Below are 20,062 nucleotides of genomic sequence, written 5' to 3' on the forward strand. Positions count from 1 at the left end.
TAATAATTTTTAAAAATGCTCACATTTGAACCTAATTTTTTTCTGTAGCCACCAAAGTGGTTTTTACAAAGATAGCTTCTGTACAGGCACAGCTTCTTATCCTTTGTGTCCTATCAGCCTCAGTTATGTCAGTTGGATGGGGATGTCAGGATAGGGAGAGAAAACATCATCTCTGCTATAACAACAAGAATGTAGAGCTAACTGTTCCAATATCCATGTATAGCAATTATAAAGAAGCTGTTTTCTATTTTAAATTAAATTACCATTCTCTTCAAAAATAGAGCTAGTTTGAATTTGGGAAGGTGAGGGAGTACTTTTTCCTGCAAGTGCTTTTCAGTAAGAGTGTTTGTGTGGTTCTGTTTGTTTGTTTTAAAAAGTATTTAATGATTCCCTACAGCTGAAATATCCTGTTTACTTTGCTGGGTAGTGCAGGGAGAAAGCATCTGTTGTAAATCTTAAAAAAATTAACAAATTTGATGTCAATGGTGTAGTGCTGCTCTTTTAATTACAATGAAAGTCAACCTCTTATGACATCAGATCATTCTGTGGATATCACAACGTTAAAATGTCTCATGACCTGCAAACATTAACACCTGTAGCAGCTGAATAATTTTTAGAGTTGCCTAAGACTGAAGCAATGCTGCCGCCTAATGATGGGAGTATACAAGATGCAGTATAGCAGAGAGTTTCTTGCTTGGCAAGCAGGCTAGATTTGTGACATCAATTGAAGCCTATAAGTGAAATTAAAAGCAACAAAAATTGGCCCATGGACTAGGCAACATGATTTGATGTTGTGCCAGGACATTTATTTGGTTCAAAGTTAAAAGCAAAAAAAAAGACCCTGTAAATCACATCAAGTCTCTAAATTTTTTGTTTTCTGTGTGTTTATGTCTGTATGGTCATAAAGAGAATGATATTCCACTTTTTCTCTGTATTGATAGATGGATTGTTTATTATTTCATGTATTTCCTAATACTTATCATTGTGGTAAATATATCATTATAATATCTCTCTTAGAAATTTTATTATTCTTTGAAGAATCCTACTACAGTTTTCCCTTGAGTATTTTTATTTCAGAAGAATAAGAAATTGCATTAATGTCTCAATACTACTTTTATCTCTGCATCATTGGCCTTCTTTATTTAGAACAGTTTAATGTAGTCTAGTGGCTGAGAATATTGTTAATAGTATTACTGTCAAGTTAATTCATAGACCCATAAGGAGCAATAATACTTCTGTAAGGCATCTGCCAGTGTAATCTGTGACAGCTTGCAAAACCAGCAGATCAAAACTTCATCCAGCCCTGCAGAACCTGTTCTTTTCTCAATTTTTCTGGTAGATCTTTCCTTTTGTGCAGTATAGTGAAACACAGGAAAGCATAAAGCTTGCTCTTATTTCCTCTTGTTTTATCTATATTATCTCTTTAAATCGAAATGTTATTGAAAAGGCATACAAAATCCAACAATTGTTATTGATTTGTGCCAGCTTACTCTGACAAAGGACTGCATGTCAAATTGGTCAACTCTTGAACAATTATTATTTGGCAAAACCTAATGAACTGTAATTAAGGCATTATAAAGGCATTGATTATTTTGTAGGCATCCCCTTAAATCATTACAATTATATCAAAATATGATTAAGACAACAGAGTTAATGTACTTAAAGCCTGTCCTAATGATTGCTATGCATATTTTTAAAAATGGGTAATCATTTCTTTTATATATGTTCTAATTTCTTTGGTATTATATTCCTTTCAGCTGGGCTGCCTTCCAGTAATCAGCATCTTCACAATGAGTTCACTTCAAAGTGAATGTTTGAGATCTAAATCTCTCTTCTGTTTCAACTCAACAGGTGCAGGAGGGTGGTCTCCATCAGACAGTGATCATTACCAATGGCTACAGGTGGATTTTGGGAACAGGAAACAGATCAGTGCTATTGCAACTCAAGGCAGGTACAGCAGTTCTGACTGGGTCACTCAATATCGGATGCTCTATAGTGATACAGGGAGAAACTGGAAACCCTACCACCAAGATGGAAATATCTGGGTAAGTAATTGCTGTAAAATGGAAGCATATGCTGTAATGATGATTGAGTTGTTAGAAACTCTACACCTCATACAACTCTTCAGTGTTGTTTTCATGAGGACAGAACAGAGCTTTGCTCAGAACACAGTGTTGCAGTTGCTGTCAAGAGGGCTATCCCCAAATTAGCAAAGCCCACTTTGACATGATAGTGTCTAGCAGAACAGGCAGATATGTTTTGGTTATTGGTATTCCTCAATGAGTCTCTTATGCTTTGCCTTTTCTTTCTCTGCCTTTTGTTTTTACTAACTTCACAGAGTGAGACACAAAAGTGGTTTTGAAAATCCTGCTGTTAAACATAACATTTTGGAAGGCAATTTCTTCTTTGTGTGTACATGTGTTGGGGAGCAATTTTATCATGTATGTATTGTTTTCCATATAGATGCTACATGAATGTGTTGGTTTGGGCTGGAATAGAGATAATTTTCTTCACAGTAGCTGGTATGGGGCTATGTTCTGGATTCATGCTGGGAACAGTGTTGATAATTCAGGGATGCTTTCCTTACTGCTGAGCAGCTCTAACACAGCCTGAAGGCCTTTTCTGCTTCTCACATCTCTCTGCCAGCAAGTAGGCTGGGGGTGCACAAGAAATTGGGAGCGGACACAGCCAGGACAGCTGACCCCAACTGACCACAGGGATATCCCATATCATATGGCATCATGCTCAGCATATAATATTGGGGGAAGAAGGAAAGGGCGAGGTTTGGATGAAATTTGTGTTCCCAAGTCACTGTTACACGTAATAGAGCCCTGCTTTCCTAGGGATGGCTGAACACCTGCCTGCCCGTGGGAAGTGGTGAATGAATTCCTTTATTGCTTTGCTTGTGCATGTGGCTTTGCTTTACCTATGAAACTGTTTGTGTCGCAACCCATGAGTTTTCTCACTTTTCCTGTTCTTTTCACCATCCCACTGTGGGGAAGAGAGCAAGCAGCTGTGTGGTGCTTAGCTGCTGGCTGGGTTTAAACCACAACAAGGGATATTTATGCTATAATAATTTTAGGAAAAAGTGTATAATTTGGTTTGGGTTTTTTACATTTTTCATGGATAAACTGCTAATTTCATTCTTGCTGAAAACAGTAGCCTTCCATTTTGCTGACAAAAAAAAGATAGCTATTACCTAACATGCCTATCCTCATAGCATTTCTTTCAGATGATATTCTTTTTCAAAAATATACTTTGAAAACAGCAAAATGCTATCATTCTTTCTGAAATCAAATTAAGTTGATTAGCCAATATGTAAAAGCAGACAAGATTTAACTTTGTGATATTTCAGAGTCACTTTTTTGCTAGGTGCTTCTTTTATTAAGGTCTGTTATTAAAAATGAGTGTCAAATATAGAGCATAAGGTGAATGATTTTATCTGTATAAGAGAAACTCGGTTAATATGTTGAGTACATAGAGGCAGTCATTTTTTTATTACAGTATTGATTTATTGAAAAAACCTCCTCCGTGTGCCAGATAGGATTCTGAAAAAGGGAGAATTTAAAGCTGGGGAGATAGACAAGATTGAAAGAAAACATTGGATGCTGCTTTAGATTCTGTAGAACTTGGTGGTCTGAGTGTTTTTCAGCAGGGTAAGGGAGAACTTGTTCTTAAGGTTTATAAATAGAAAAAGTTTCTCTTTTGGGGCCACTTAGGTATATAAAAATACTTACAGCATTTAGTGTTTCTATTGTCTTAAATGTATAAAAGCTTCAGCAACTACTGTTGAAACGACCAAGAATGAGAGAGGGCTATGCAGCTGATTGAGTGAATGATATATAAAGCAGAACAGTTGGGCTGAGGAAAAAATCTGTTCTTAATACATTGAAGGCAAAATTTTTCAGTGACGTGTAGTTCAGTTGATTTAGTCATATCTGTGATTGCTTGTTTCCAAAGTGGACCAACTCTCTGAGTGAGAGCTTTGTAGCAAGTCTTTATTCTTATATCATCACTTCATACGAAAATATTTGTATATACGACAGTTTGTTCATGAGAGAATATTTCCTTTTTGCCTCTTTATTGGCAATTATATATTCTTGGTGGATTCAGGGGGCAAACTGCCCGTGTGTTGTTGACCATTGACATCACATGCAAAAGTGTGTGATGAGCCATGCAGGTCTGCTACTTCTGTTTGGAATGTTAAATCTTTGGGATATACTCTAGCAAGCTGTTTGTGGCAGTACTGCCATTGTTCATGTCCTGAAATTTTTACCCAATACTAGAAAAGTAGTTTAAAAATAAAAGTGCTTACCAGCTTTCTTTTTAAGTATAAAGGTGAACCATTAGCAAAAACCCCAAACAAACAAACAAAAGAAACTAGGGCTCTTGACTCTACTTCTAACTTGCCTAAAACAGTATTTTTTAAGGGGTTAAGTGATGCCTAAGCTTTGGTTTAATATTGGAAACACTGTGTTTATTAGTTATTAGTAAATATTAAACTTAATAAATTCCCAAGATATGGGAGGTGCCTGAGCATGGAGAAATTCTGTTGTACTATTGTAGTAGTAGTGTTAGAAGGAGATAGGCTTCCCTGATGTGAAAATGGGATCGTGCAGAATTTCCCATCTCATCTTCCTCTTTGTGTCAATTTGTACAAGAAATTAAAAGCAGCAAAAACTGTGAGGGACAGATCAGATGACATAAGCCAAACATCCATCATTGGCAGTTTAAACTCATACAGTCAGATTCTTCCTGACTGAAATGACTGTTGTGATCTTAAAAAATCTCATGTGATTCTGGTGGCCTTGGAAATCCTTCTGAAAAGAATTTATTCTTTTCCTTTGGATTTGAACCTTTTTAAAAAATTTATCCATGTGAGAAATATGCTATGTAGCCTTTGTTTACTCTCCCCCTTCCATCATTCCTGTGTTTGAGTGTCATGGTTTTCTAACAACTATAAATTTAAAACTAAAGGCAAAAGCAAAGAAAAAGAGGAACAGAGAAGTGCAGAGTTCAACAATATTTAATACTAAAGTAGTTATGATAGCAAATGACACAGAGGACAAATATGCAGGGGAAGGAAATAAAAATAAAGCTAATTAGATGAATTGGAGAGAGAGAGCAAAGAAGAAATAATCTGCAATAAAGATCTAGTTAGGAAAAAAACATTGCAATCTGCATAAAAGGCTGAAGTGAACCCCTTCTGTGTGCGTTAGACTGGGAGGAAAAGGAGTTCTATAATTACCTCTTAAGTAGGAGAGAAATCAAAAGGCTGTTGGGAAGTCTGTGATGGGGAAAGTGCTTTCAAGGTGAATTTAGAGTAAGCTTCCCAGTGAAATAGATTTTCTGACCCCACCCCTCCTGGGCTTTTGGATATTTTCAATTTTCATGAATTTTAATAAGATGAGTGAATGTGGCCTCTTTCCATAAAATGCCTGGCAACTAGAGAATTTTGATCACCTCTCCTACCTCCACTCTTGTAGTCTGAGATTTTAATTTTGATGGGTCATGAGATTTCCCTTCATATGTCAATCCACTGGGGCATTTTATGTACACAATATATCTTTGTTTTGGAACAGATGCTTGTTTGGTTTCTACATCAATGCTATCTGTCTATTTACCTAACAAATACATACCAGAAATGATTCTACATATAATATTGTTTCTATTTTCTAACTCAGATATAGATGATGTAAATGTTTCAAACTAAGCATAATGCAAATATGCCCTATAGGTGTAGTAAGAAAATGCTGACATTAAGACTCAAATTATACTCATTAGTAATAGAGCATGAGCACCTCTAAGATTGAAGCCTTTCCTAAAGGAAATTGGAAGATCCTTGCTAGAATTGAAGAGGTCCTATGAGGTATCATCTTCGAAAATTTGATTACTTTAGTAGAACTTGTTATCACCTCTCATCCATCTCATCATCTTGTTCTTGAGGATATCAAAGTCAGGGTGATGAAGGAAAAAGTGTAATGGTAATTATGAGTTTAAAAATAATACTGATAGGAAAGGTGGAGTTCAGTTTCTCTGTACATGACCTCCAAATTATATTCTGTACTTGACCCTTGTCTTCAGCCTCTGTGAACTTCAGTGGAGTTGCAAAGATTTAAATGAAAGCTTGATTTCTTGATTAGAGAAAATTTAGACCTGGACCAAGTGGCTGCTGTGTCGGTTGAAAGGAATAATGTATTTCTGATTTTTTTTGTTTTTCTTTCAGTTTTAATTAAACTTAGAGTATATTATGCATAACATCTACGTTTTTATTATTTTCATTACTGAAAAGATATTAAGTGATTACATAGGTTTTACTATGAATAATGAATTTTGGAAAGGAATGTAAATTATCTACTGGCTTTAAACCATTTTTTTTAGGTGAAATAATCAGGAATCCAATGAGTTAGGTGTAAAATGAATTTTGCATTTATCTGGGCACTGGGGAACAACTTACTATTTGAACAATACATTTTCTTCGTTTACACTAAGAGAATTTACATGGTTCTCCCTTGGTATTGAAGGAGGGATGTTGGTACAGCACAGAGTATTCACCTTGCATGGGAAAAACAAGCACGCAGCATTTCATAGTATTTTGCTGTAGTATTGAGCCAAAACTCATTGTGAAAGGAAGCACAAGTGAGTTGGATAATTAACTTTTTCAAGCAGTGTGAGATTTCAGATGTTTAGTACTCGTGGGTGCCTTTGGAAATACCAACCATCAGACAGGCCTAAAGTAACATTTAATGACTAGGTAGATATAAGACAGTCATATGCAGCTCTACCTCGCTGAAATTATGCGGGAGCCATCTGCTCAGAATTTCTGTTCACCCTGACATGCTATTTCTGGTTGGATTATTCAGAGAAAACGTTGCAAACCTTACTGCATTCCCAAGCACCTTCTACCTGCTCTACAGAGCAACATTTATAGCTAACCAAGGACTTAGTGCATATATCTTAGGGTACAATGATTTGTGTATAGCAACTACAAGTGAAGAAGAATAATTCTAGCATACACCCACTCTGTTAGGACATGCAAGAATTATTTGCTTTGTGAAAACTGTCACTGCTTTTTCCCCAAGAAACAACTTACTTCCATGGCCCTAAACTAAATATTAATGAAATATGAAATAGTTCTTGAGTGTGATATTTAACTCTGTTTTCATTTTTTTGTGGTTACTCCATAAGATCTCAAGTGAAAACTTACTGCTAGATTAATGGGCTTATGGGGCTCGATCTTTTTGTCTCTTTTTTTTTTCTTGACTACTTCTATTGAATTACATTATCTTATTAAAACAAATTAGTTTATGACATTATGACATTTGTAGTTATGGGAACATTTAAAAATATGACATGTGATTAGAATGGTCTATGACCTGCCATTTATTGTTGCTGAGCTGCTACTAAAATATCACATACTCTGTAGACCTATTTAAACATGACAAAGTGGTTTGACGTATTAACCAATGCAAAAGTTTTAACTAGTGTTTACAGTAAGGCCCTTAGATTTTGGGGAATTTTGTTTTCTATCTTAAGAATTCCCTGACCTGTCTTGTCTGGATGGATTTTTATCTAGTATCTTGCTGTCTCCTTAGCAATACCTCCAGGGTGACTGCTGTCATATTTACTGGCTGCTCTTAATTCTCCAGGCAATTTATTACTGAAACACCTCTTTTATTTATTTTTTTTTTTACTTTAACTTTCCTTCCATGTTGAGGGGGGTAAAAAAAATCTCACTTTTCTCCTGGAATCTGCTATGTGCCTTTTATTAACTTCATTGTGCCTTAGCTTGCCTGAATGTTATGTCTCCGAGTCCCTGTCTCCCATACCTTTATCTTAAAAGATGGTTCCATTCTCTTGCAACAGCCAATATCACCTTAATGGGTGTATTGAGCAAAAGAGGTGTTGTAACTCCCACTGAAGTCAGTAGGTCTCAGAACCTAGTGGACATTGCTAACCTACACATTGAGCCCTATAACTGAAAAGGGTATGGATACAGAAAAATATTACTTTTTCTGTAGTGGGGCTAAACTCACTTATAGATCTAATGTAACAGTCTCCACTAGGATGTCAAAAATATAATAAAGTATTGATAGGACACATTTAGAAATTCAGGCAGTGGCTGAAATGGAATTTTTAGAAACCCCGAAGAAAAGAATGTTGCAGATAAACATCAGTGCTATCCTGATGAAGCCTGTTTCCTAATCTACTCTTCTCCATGTGGAATCTGTTAAGAGAAACTGTGCAGATTTTTAATGCATTTAGAGAAACACACTTGGGGTTATCTGAAATATCAGGGCAAAATATATCTATGCTGAATGCTGTCACAGCCACAGACTGCATTTGTATTAAAATGTTAGAAGATCTGATAGCCTTTTAAATGTTGGAATACTAAGATTAACACCAAACTGTGCCAAACAGTAATGTTACTTTAAAATACTGACTTTTCTGAAAAAGAAAAAATAGATACTTACTGGTCTCTAATTAATAATTTATTTTACATGTGAAGCTATATCCTGACTATAAGACCTTCTAAGCCTATTTTTCTTTAAATCCTTAAAATTGTATATTTTGTGCAGGAAGAAAGATCTTTTATGCTATTTTTAGCAGAAACAGGAGTTCATGAGTTTGCTTATACCTTTAAATAACATTTTTAAGGGAAAATAAACTGGCATTTGGAAATTGATTTGATCAGATGGAAAGTTATTATTATTTTCAATGTAAGCTGCTACTCCTGTTATTGAGAGAAAGATTCTATAGTTGTGTTAGGTTATCTCCAGAGACACAAGCAGAACTATTTTAATCTATCACAGAGTATATCAAGTAGACAGAAGACAAAATTCCTCCTGGTGTGGTGACAGACAGTGTCTGAGCACTCCCTTGATTCTGTGCAAACAATTAAAGAAAATATAATAAAAATTGGGATAACAGAGGTTTGCAATGTAGTCTGCTAGAACATTTCCTTTCTAAAGTATTATTTTCTAATCTATTGTTTTTAGCCTGAAGACTACTTGTCCGTTTATATTAAATCGAATTTTAAACACAGGTATCTAAAGGCAGTCACCTAAATCCATTCTTTAGCTCTCAGATGGCTTGGTTTTCAAATACCTTAGAGTGTCATTATCCCTCAATAAATACAATGCACAGGTCCTCAAGCCAGCCCAAAAGACTACATTGTGTACTTAATCAGCTCAGCTCTGACAATAATCATAGTCATGGTTTCATGGCATCTTATGTAAGGCATTTTTTGTAGCTCACACTTAGCACCAAAACCCCGCTAGCTGCTGCATTGGACTTGCATAACAGTAATGCTTCTAATTCTCAGCTGGTATATACAGAGCTGAGTGCATCAATAGCCTCTTAAAACTCCTAGCATAGTTATCTAGATTGCTCTTAATCCCTTCTAGGAAGCCTGAACTAATGCTTAGATGATAGAACCAGGGGTGAATTTTCAAAGTTTTTCAATTTTTACAGGTTCTCTATTAAAACATGTTTGAATGTCTAGATTGAGTCTACTGAATGTGACTAAGTAAAATGTACTGTAGCTATTTCCTCGCTTCTTGTCAACCCTCCTGTTTGGCTACCATATATGAGTATATCAAGTAATTTATGTTTCTCTTAGTATAACAGAAGGGCAGTATATGACCAAAAATCTGCTTTAGACACTTCTATTGTTGGCAGACATTGATTTTTAATTTTTATCATATATTGGATAAAAAGTCAATCTAGAGTAGCGTAGCTAATGTTTCATTTGATAAAAGTATGGTTAGAAATAAGAGTTCTAATGATATCCACAGATGTAAAAAAAATCCAAAAAAGGCATGATAAATATATTTGACATGCCTTAAGTTAAATTAGAAAATGTAATGTTACAAATAATGACTCTTGCTATTTCCTTAGTCATTAGGCTGTACTATGTTAAAATACTTCTGCAATGCATTTAACATACATAAAATGTTTAATGAGACCAAGTGCAAAGTGCTGCACCTGGGGCAATCCCCAGTATCAATACATGCTGGGGGATGAACAAATTGAGAACAGCCCTGGCGTGAAGGACTTGGGGGTGCTGATAGATGAGAAGCTGGAATGAGCCAGCAATGTGCACTTGCAGCCCAAAAAACCAAATGTGTCCTGGGCTGCATCCAAAGCAGCATGACCAGCAAGTTGAGGGAGGTGATTCTGCCCCTCTACTCCACTCTGGTGACACCCTACCTGAAGTGCTGCATCCAAATCTGAGGTCCCAAGCACTAGAAAGACATCAGCCTGTTGGAGCTAGTCCAGAGAGATGGAGCAGCTCTCCTATGAGGAAAGTCTATGATAATTGTGTTTGTTCACCCTGGAAAAGAGAAGGCTTCATGGTGACCTAATTGCAGTCTTCCAGTACCAGAAAGGAGCCCACAAGAAAGTAGAGAGGGACTTTTTCCAAGGGAATGTAGTGATAGGACAAGAGGGAATAGCTTTCAACTGAGAGTAGGTTTAGATTAAGTATGAGGAAAAAACTCTTTACTATGAGGCACTGGCACAAGTTGCCCAGAGAAGTTGTGAATGCCCCATCTCTGGAAATGTTTAAGGCCAGGTTGGATGGAGCTCTGAGCAACCTGATCTAGTAGAAGGTCCACAGCAAGGGGGTTGGAACGTGGTCTCTAAGGTCCCTTCCAACCCAAACCATTCTATGATTCTATGAATACACTTCTATATATAGCTGTCTGTAGCAGTGTAAAAAATCCAATCTGTCAAGGAATTCCTTAGTTCCTTCCTAGCTTTTTCCTCTTGAAACTCTAGTACAGGTTGCCCAAAGAGGTTGTGAGGGAGCTGGGCCAAACAATCTGAAGTTCTTTATAGCCTTTTTCATCTTGGGTGATGTCTGAGATTTCCCCAAACTCCTAGCTCTTTAAACAAAGAGGCAGATCAACCCTAATATATTCTGTGCTTTGATACATGTGGCTTTTGTTTCTATTTGTAATTCACAGATGCCTTCAGTTTCTGTAGTGCGATGTATTATAGAAAATCCTTAAATATTAGGAAACTTCAGATATTAGTTCTAACTTCATGGCAAAACCCATCCATAGCACCGGCAACCTACATTTTCCTTTGAAAAGTGCTTTAAGCTCTGATCCACTGAACAGTCCCATGTCTAACTTAAAATGTCGAAATTAAAGTAATAAAACTTAATGTTTAAAATTGAGTATACGTGGCCAGAGAGTGTCTCCAAGTGTGTTAATACAACACTTTGAAAAAAGAAGCTATGGTCTTAGTGAAATTCTTTGTGCAGTAGCATACTACAGGTAATAAAAACTTTAACTAAATGTTAGACAGGTGTAAAACAGGATTTTTTCTCAGCTTTCTTGTGCTTGGCCTTGACAAAAATGAAACTGTACACAAAGCTGTGGTACCTCATCTGGGTGCTTATTTGATGGATTTTTAAAAAGAGTTTGTTATTTCCTTCATTAATTACTTTTCTTAATGAATTAATTATTCATTAAGTATTGATTAATTAAACAGAAGGGTACTACTTTCAGGAGAACTCTTAAGGTGAGGCAGGTATGCAATGCAAATACTAAAATCCTTACACTGGGAAATGGTCATAGACAGCACTTTATTTTTCTCTACAATATGCTTTTTGAATAGTCTATCAAGATTTGTCTTTGGCAGAATAGATGGCTTTGTGCTAATGAAAGATGTGGTTGTGACAACTCTGATAAGTCAAAGTCATTTTACTGTATTACTTCTGTTGCCTGCGAGATGTGATATGAACAAAGCACAGCTTGTAAAAGGTTGTCTCCCGTTTGCCTCTTGGCTCATTAGGTATTAACTTCACAGTGAAAATAAGCTTAACTACCTGGGAGCAAGTAATGGTTGAATCAACAGACATTCACTTCAGTGTAAATTTTTGGGCTTGTACATCTATGGAATTGTACCTTTTAGCCTCTGGTTCTCCCTGGAGAGTTGGTACTTACTGACTGGGGAGACTGAGATTTGCAATAAAAAAAAGGTGAGATAATGAGCCGTGGAAGGCTGACAATTTAAGACCAAGTGCCTGACTTCAAAATCACACAGTTGCTCAAGTAAGATTACAAAAAAGTGTTTACGTCACAAATAGATGTGGTTTGAAGCCCCTTTAATGCTAGAAAGTGGACTCCTTCCTGTATGAAAATCAGTTTCCATTCTTTTCCCTGGAATTGAAAAAAAAAAAATTAAAAAAATATATCTAGAAAGAAGAAAAACTCCACATTTCTTTAGCAGTATACAAACTCTGATCGGCTTGAGAGAAGAAATGCATTTTAAGGGGAAATTTGACAATGCTGCTGATGATGCACTCCATGCCTGTGGCTGTATAGATAACTTCAGCTTGAGGGTTCTTAGTCAAGAAAGGTTCTTACCTTTCACAAGCAGTAAATTCACATCAAAAATATGAAAAAGTTAGACTCGGGCCAAGAAAACTCCCATGTACTGTTTATTAAAATTTCTTCTTGCCTTTTATTTTTATTTTTTTTTAATATCCTCAAACTCCTTAATATAGTTAAAAAATAATACATTGCTTAATTGATGCAGATTATTTATTCAGAAAGGCATATACAGAAGCCCTTAACTTTTAGCTGGAACTTAATTCTTGTCAGGTTCAATAGAAAGCATGAGTAAAGTAAATATGTGCTTAACACTTTCCTGAAAAGTATCATCATACAAATTGAGCTCTTGATGGTATTTGCATAAATTGTTTTTGTATAACAGAATTTGCTAAAAATAGTTCCTCTTTTAGGTATGATAATATTTCTCACTACCCGTTATAGTGTATGTGCTTATGCACATAGATTGTGAGTTAATCTTTACTAAAATATGTTTTAGTAATGTGAATAAAAATAACAAAAATAAAAAATAAACTACATAAGTTTCTGAATTGCAATACATCAATGTTAGATACAACAAACGTTCAAATGAAGCATTACTGTGGATTAACAGCACCATAATTCTAATTTCTTGTAGACAAATAGAGGAAAACTTGCTTTAATTTGTTTCCAGTCTCTCAAATGTGTCCATCGCATTGCTTTCATGTACATAAATTTAACTAAGTTGACATAATAGTAACTTATAAAGCTATAATAGGATGTTTATTGTGCAATTACAGGCAAAACTTGTTCATACTGATCTTTAAATCCTGATGTGGAACCATTCCTCCCAATGCTACTTGACTTCAGCACAAAATATCAAGACAGAGGAATAAGTCTTGGCTACTATAGCAATAAAGTCTTGTCTTAACTGTAGTATAAAGTAGTTTGAGTAGGCTGGGTGATACCAATTATGATCAGCAAAAAAAGCTAATTTTTCTTTTAAAATATTTAACGCAAAAGTCACTGGCCATTCTGGATGCTAGGTGGTGTTAAATGCTAGTTTTAAGTAGCATGTTTTCCAGTATGCTTAGCTAAAGTTAAAGAAGTGCTTGGTAAACATTCGTCTGTGCATTGATCCTAATGAGACTATCCAGAGGAAGAAGTTCTTTCTGTTTGGAGGACTAGCTGCACTGTCAAAATGTTAGGAAGTAAAAGTGTCAAAATCATTGTTTTGCAAACTGTTTTTTCAGAGTATTATTCTGAATTTGCCTTGCAAAATCAGCAATCAAAATTCTCCATAAAGCAAACTATAAGGTATAATATGTTTCTTAATCTCAGGTGCAGTCGCTGAAAATATTAGAAGAAAGTTTATACAATGAATCGCTATTATCCTGAAATTTGTTTATTTTCTTGCTTAGATCATAAACTAAGTAGACATTAGGAGGAAACCACTTAAAAAAAATAGAAAAGAATATACTTCTAGAAAGAATAACACACAAACTCCTTTCCAGATCCAGGCAATTGCATGTACTGAATAATTTGCAAGGCAACATTCTTTTAAGCTTAAAAAAATTGAAAGTGATTGGGAAGGGGATGAAGAGGAAAAATATTCTCTTCAGCTCATCCCTGACTTGGCCTTAGTTATTTCATTCTTTTGAAATATTTAGAAGAATGAGATCAGACTCTGATGTGTGACTTTGTTCCCTACACTTTGTTACGGTATTTAGATTCTGAGTTATGAAAAAGTTGATGCCAGCTGAGGATAGGTTTAGTCTTTTTTAAAAAAAATTTTTCAGCTTTATTGGCCCATGTCATAGATTTGCTGGAAACTGAGTGCAGTTTTGTGCACATACTTTTCCTATTCTTGTCAAGACAGCTTCCTTAATTCATGATAGATTTTACCTAAGTGCCAGAGAGACAGACCAAAGTGCCACAGAGACAGAAAAAGGGTGGAGAGGAGTTTGTTGGACAAATAGACTCAAGATGTGCCTCTTTAAAGAAGTATCTTTAAAGCTATAAAGAGTTCATATTTATAAGTCAAGTAAGTATAGTCCCAGTGCCTCAAGAAATAAGGCAAAACTGCTGACATGGCACTGTTGTTAAGTTTTTGTAGCAAAAATGAGTTCAAATGCAATCGGGAGTGACTGTAAAACAGACTTAAGGCTTTTGAGACTTAAAGATTATGGTTACATTCCACTCAGAGAATTTTTTTAGATATAGAAAGGATGGGGCAGAGATTCTGCAGCAGAGGTAGGGGACTAGGTTAATATTTAGCTAACACTGAAATAGTAAAGACAGAGATGAAATTCTCACAGTGTATTTGGGGAAAAAGAAAACATATCAATATTGTACCATATTAGGCAACAAGACCATGAGAATTCTGCAGATATTAAATAGCTAAAACTTTACTATGTGCAGTATTTTTAAAAACAAACAAACAAAAAAAATGAAATATATTGTTTAAGGGGAGAGGAGGTAACCCTGTCAGCCTCAAGTGTTTAATCAGTAGAAATAAGCCAGGAAAGAAAGAATTCCTGGTGCACGAGAACAGCTGCTAAAAACAGACCTCAAGCTGAACTCTTGTAAGAGCTTTTTGGCATGTCCATACTGCCTGAGTCAGGTTAAAAAAATTACAAATAAAATACCTGAGAATAAAATAGATCAATAACAAGTGTTTGGTTTTGACTATCTTACTAGGCAACCTATTGATTAGATCTTTTCCCTATATTTCATTCAAGTGTGTGGCTAGTGGAGTGCTTTTATTATTGCCTTTGTTGTTTAGCATGAAGTTACTGACAGATATGTTAGTTTGAACTGCCTTCAGATTTATTATTCTATCATTATTTTCAAGCTTAGTTTGATAGAAAGCTATTAAATACTGCTCCCTTCACTTATGAAGACCCAAAGGTTGTTTATTCTTTCTCTGAGAGGAATGAGTCAAAATAAACTCCTCTAGCTGGTGGTAGCTCTAGCCTAGAGATATTCTATCACTTCAGAATAGATTTTGAACACCAAGAGTTCTGTAATAAGGACTCTGCCCAGACATGACATAGTGATAAAACAAAGTCTCTGTCACTTTTCAGGACTTGTGTATCATAATTTATCCTGATATAGATTGCCACTAGAAGTGCTAGAATCCTGTTTATGTTATAGATAGATTTGCAATATAAAGGTGGCTTTTGTGTTTGTTTTAGGAATTCTTGAGAAGATAGAGGCTTTCTAACTCTCACACATATAACATCTTTCCCATCTCTAGACTGCCTGATATGTGTAAGGAATATCTTGGGAGTGAAAGAAGAGATGAATACATAACCTACTTATGCTTAGCATCTTTGGTTTTCTTATTAAAACTGGTGAATTAACATATCTGTTGTAAATCCTTTGACATACTATGCATTGGAGAGGAAGAAGTTCTTTTTATATAGTGGTGAATACTCCCTTCCTCCCCATCAGAACTATAGCTGTAAAAGTTGTAAAATCCAAAAATTATTGATTTAAAAATATTTAAGTAAATACTGTTGTCACAGTTTGAAGGTTGAAAGCCACAGTCTTTGAAATCAGATTTTAAGACTAATTAATTTTTGAATAAGGAATGTAGTCATTAATATTGTAGTTAAAGTACACAATTTCTATTTATCTGAGGACTGCAAATTCTATACAATGACTTTACTGAAAAACTACTTATGTATATGGATATACAAAATATAGTAAATGTAAAAAGCTGAAGAGATGCATAAGATAAAGGAACAACAAATTTCTATCCTATTCGTAACTCATAAAAACGTCATTGAACTCAAAGCAACTGGTTAAAGTCAATCAGCCTACTGCTAAAGGTAATAAAAAGTGAATTTTTCCACAACTTGTAGTGCCACTTTAAAGTACAACACCATAAGAACTTTTTATGTCAACATAGATCCACTCCCTGGAAGCATAAGAGCCAGCAGAGCACTAGTAGGCAAATTGCTGTCTCTGAAGAGATGTTTAAGAGGAAAGCATGACTTCCTCTTCTGAACAACACCTGACCCTATGCCTGACCTACCAAGGGAAGGTAAAACTGTCAGAGGTAAACAAAGCTGACTGCTTCTTTTTGTTCAAAGCATCTGCATAATGACATCCTTTTTCTTAATTTGGCAATATTTAATCTCTACATTGTTTAGTTTGGTTTAGCATTTTGCTTTGTCTCCTATCAGTAACATCTGCCCTTGATCTTTCCCCTGATTTGATTCCAAAAACAAATTCTGTTGGGTGCAACACGCCTAAGTATAATGTAATGAATTCAGTTTGCTGCCAGCATTATTTTCTTGTGGCAATTTTTATTGACTTTTCTCAGTGTTTTTGGCATTCTGTCTGCTTCAAAAGTGAAGAGAGCCTTAGTTTGGAGGTTTTTTTGACTTCCCAGAAGTCTTTAAGCGCACCTTTTGTTACAGGGAAAGTGGCATACAAAGAAAGTGAATTCAGAAATCATGAGCAATTTTGTTCCAGTGTTTTGATTTTCCTGGCCTGAATACAAGGGAACATTTCTACTTTTTTTTTTTTTTTTACCCCCCCCCCCTTATCTCCTTTCTTCCAGCATTAAACTGTAGTAAATATATTCAAATAGAAAAGTTGACATTTTCAGTTTTGTGGTGACATTTACTGAATATTCATACATCATAAAACCACCAGCTCTTAGTTGTTCTAAAGCGTGGTTGTAGAGTTTGGTAGTTAGCATTGTCTCTTTATTCATTGAAAGCTGGAGCCCAAAGAACTTCATGTTGTCACACAAAGAAAAAGAATACTATTATAAATATTATAGAAGATTTTAGAAATACATGTGTAGAAGATACAGTTTTCTCATGTAATGTTTGTAAAGATGGATAACCCAGGTATCGCTGTACCAATCCTGCAAAGCTTTGCTATATTCAGAAGGTAACATTTCAAAAGTTTTATGTGCAAGAAATGATGGTTACTTCTGTCTGTCATTTCAGAAAATGAAAATCTTTGTATTAAGCTTTCTTTGTAAGCTGTGTAAGAATTTAGTTGTGAGATCTGAAGTTTGAGATAAATGCAAATAAGAATATTTGAATGCAAGTGTGAACCCCAACTTTATACTAGAAATCAGCTTTACATGTAGAAACAGGCTATAGTTCTCCAGAGTAGCACTTATCTTCCTTAATCGTGACATTATCTCCTTCTTCCAGCAATTGTTTTGTATTACTCTCTGCACATCTTTTAGCCCATACAAGAAATTAGTCTGAGGCCTTACACTCAGCAAGCCATTAAGTGACTGGTGTGTAATAAACATATTGTGGAAAAAAATAATATTGTGGTACTCACTGTAGGTTATACAGAAATACCTAAGTTACAAGGGCAGTGCAACTTTCAGAAGGTTTTAATGCATGACCTGGAGAGTGAGAAACAAAGAGGCATAATTTGTTTCTCCCACTCTGTTCTTCACATCAATCTCCACTGCTTTCACTCTTCGCTGTATATTATTGCCTCCCCATTTCCCTTGTCTCCATCTAGCAATCACAGTCAGTTTTTGCTTGGTCCATAGTGAGCAGGCTGTGTTACATCTGGCTCAGCTTCTACATTAAATGTAGTCACAGGGCTTTTGAGTAACAGCAACCCGTTTTCCCATGACAGGACATGTCTGCTATTCTTCCATCATGTGCCCTTGTCAGTCAACCTCTGATTGAATCATGGCAGCACTGGTGCATCTGCTCAAAACAGTAGATATGCTTCCTTCCTCATTCACATGCTTTAAAGGGTAAAGAAAATTCAATGATCAATCTCAGTGTGCTAAAGGTTTGAAAAAGTCACAAGTAGCCCCAAACTGGGTGTTTTTTTTTAGTTAAGTATATAAACCTACCTACTTTTTTTTTCCTCTCCGTTAACAAATTCCGTGTCTACCTTCCACCCTTTAAGTGACAGGACCACGAGACCTGATACAATCTTGTCTTATGTTGTGATTGTAGTTAATATCATTGTCATCTCTGTGAACCATCATTCTTGGCTGTTGTGTTTTTGGTTTTAATGCACAAAAAATCTCTGTATGGTCATCACTCAGAATGCAGAACAGCATGGACTGTAGCTTGAACTGTTTGTTTAATCTGCAGACAATGTTACCTCTGTGCTACTCTATCAAATACTTTTCCTAATTATAAGAAAATATAATCTTATATTTGGACTGTTTCATTTACTGAGGACAAGATGACTTGTAAAGCCACAAACTAACTCCCTGGCAGCAGAAACAGTACTGATAACTGTAGGAAAGTGAAATGGGAGTAGAACTGACCAACTCACAATGCTAAATGCTTGACTGGAGGCAATTCAGCTGAAAATGAAATGATTTTTGATGCGTTGAAATGCAAGTCTTTAGGAAAACAAAATGATGCAAGTACAACGATAACAAAATCATCATGTTAGGAGTCAGATGTCATGTTTTATCACTGATAATGAAATTGATCATGTCTTGCATCCTCTCATTTTACTGTTGCCTCTCTGAAGTTATCTGATCGTTGGAGTCACCGTTTGAAATAGATCTGTACACTGCTGAATGCCACTACTGCCATTATACCTATCAAGTATGTGCACAAGACTGCTAAATTCAAGTCCACCTCTGTTAACCAAATTAGAGGTAGCATAATTATTAAGCACTAAGAAGAAAATGCTTCTGTACCTGTAGCCTGTTTCCTCCACTCACCCCAAAAGCAAACCTTTCATGTCTGGTCTTTACCACCTGTTTAGGTGCTACTAATGTAAAAGCACTTTCACTCAGTGCTTTCGAACACTAGTTTGTGGAAATGCTGCTTTTTAGTCATCTTAATCTGAGAAAGCTGTAGCGTGTGGGAGTTGTTAGGCAGAGTTATCTTGTTGTCCTTTAGATAGACCTTTTATACAATAAATGAACTAAGAGATCACTACCAGAATATATCAAACAGTCCTAGTCAGAAATCCCATTTTTCCAGCAGAATAATTGGCCTGAAAAATGACTTCTAGAGATTTACACTGTAATCTTCATAAAATGAGCTTTTACTGATGCTATGGGAGGGAGCAGGGAGGACAATGAGGTTTGCTGCATGTGTGGTACTCTGTATATGGCTATTACTGGTATTAAATCAATATTGGTATTAAATCAATCTCTGTCAGTAGACTGTGTCTTAAGAAACGTAAACATGCTGTGGCTTTAGAAACGATATCTCATGGGATGCTTATAGTGTTATACTAGCAAACAGGAGAAAACAGAGGAAAAGACCTGGAGAAATTAAAGAGGCTCTTGCAGAAGATAAATAGAATTTTAAATAGAGAAATGTTATGCATCTGCTTGCACACATAAAAATCTTAGCGGTTGTTGAGGTATTCCTTTAAAGCCTTGAGCCATCTTGGTCAATTCCCTGTTTGGATGTCCCAGTTTTAGAGTTCACGGTCCTTTTACTGGAAAAGTAGTTTAAACATTGATTATACTAATCAAGAAAGTGTCTCTTTTAGAGTGTAAATATTGGATATTAATTGAAACAACGAATTTCCAACTTAAAGTGATTTTTTTAATGAAGTGTTCTAATGTTGACTTCGTAACTTCAAGCTAGTTGCTATTGAATGATGTTTACAGATGTTTCTACTGTGTAATTGCACTAGACGTAAAGTTTATGAAAAGAAAGATTTATTTTGATCCAGATTTGGATTAGATTTCTTAGCTGAGTCTTGTGTTTTGTTGCATTAGATGAAATCTTCCCTTTTATCTCTTATTTAACTAA

The 20,062-nt window shown here is 35.6% G+C and overlaps 1 protein-coding gene across 1 annotated transcript in view; it reads left to right on the plus strand.

The window, feature by feature from the left end:
• Positions 1-20,062, plus strand: part of CNTNAP2 (contactin associated protein 2) — a 1,030,565-nt gene that overhangs the window by 349,289 nt on the left and 661,214 nt on the right. Inside the window, exon 3 of the mRNA XM_032681831.1 lies at positions 1,852-2,045. Coding sequence (XP_032537722.1) covers positions 1,852-2,045 — 194 coding nt within the window. The remainder of the gene's footprint in view (positions 1-1,851; positions 2,046-20,062) is intronic.

The sequence above is a fragment of the Chiroxiphia lanceolata genome, chromosome 1 (genome assembly GCF_009829145.1).
Source record: "Chiroxiphia lanceolata isolate bChiLan1 chromosome 1, bChiLan1.pri, whole genome shotgun sequence".
In the NCBI taxonomy this organism is placed as follows: Eukaryota; Metazoa; Chordata; class Aves; order Passeriformes; family Pipridae; genus Chiroxiphia; species Chiroxiphia lanceolata.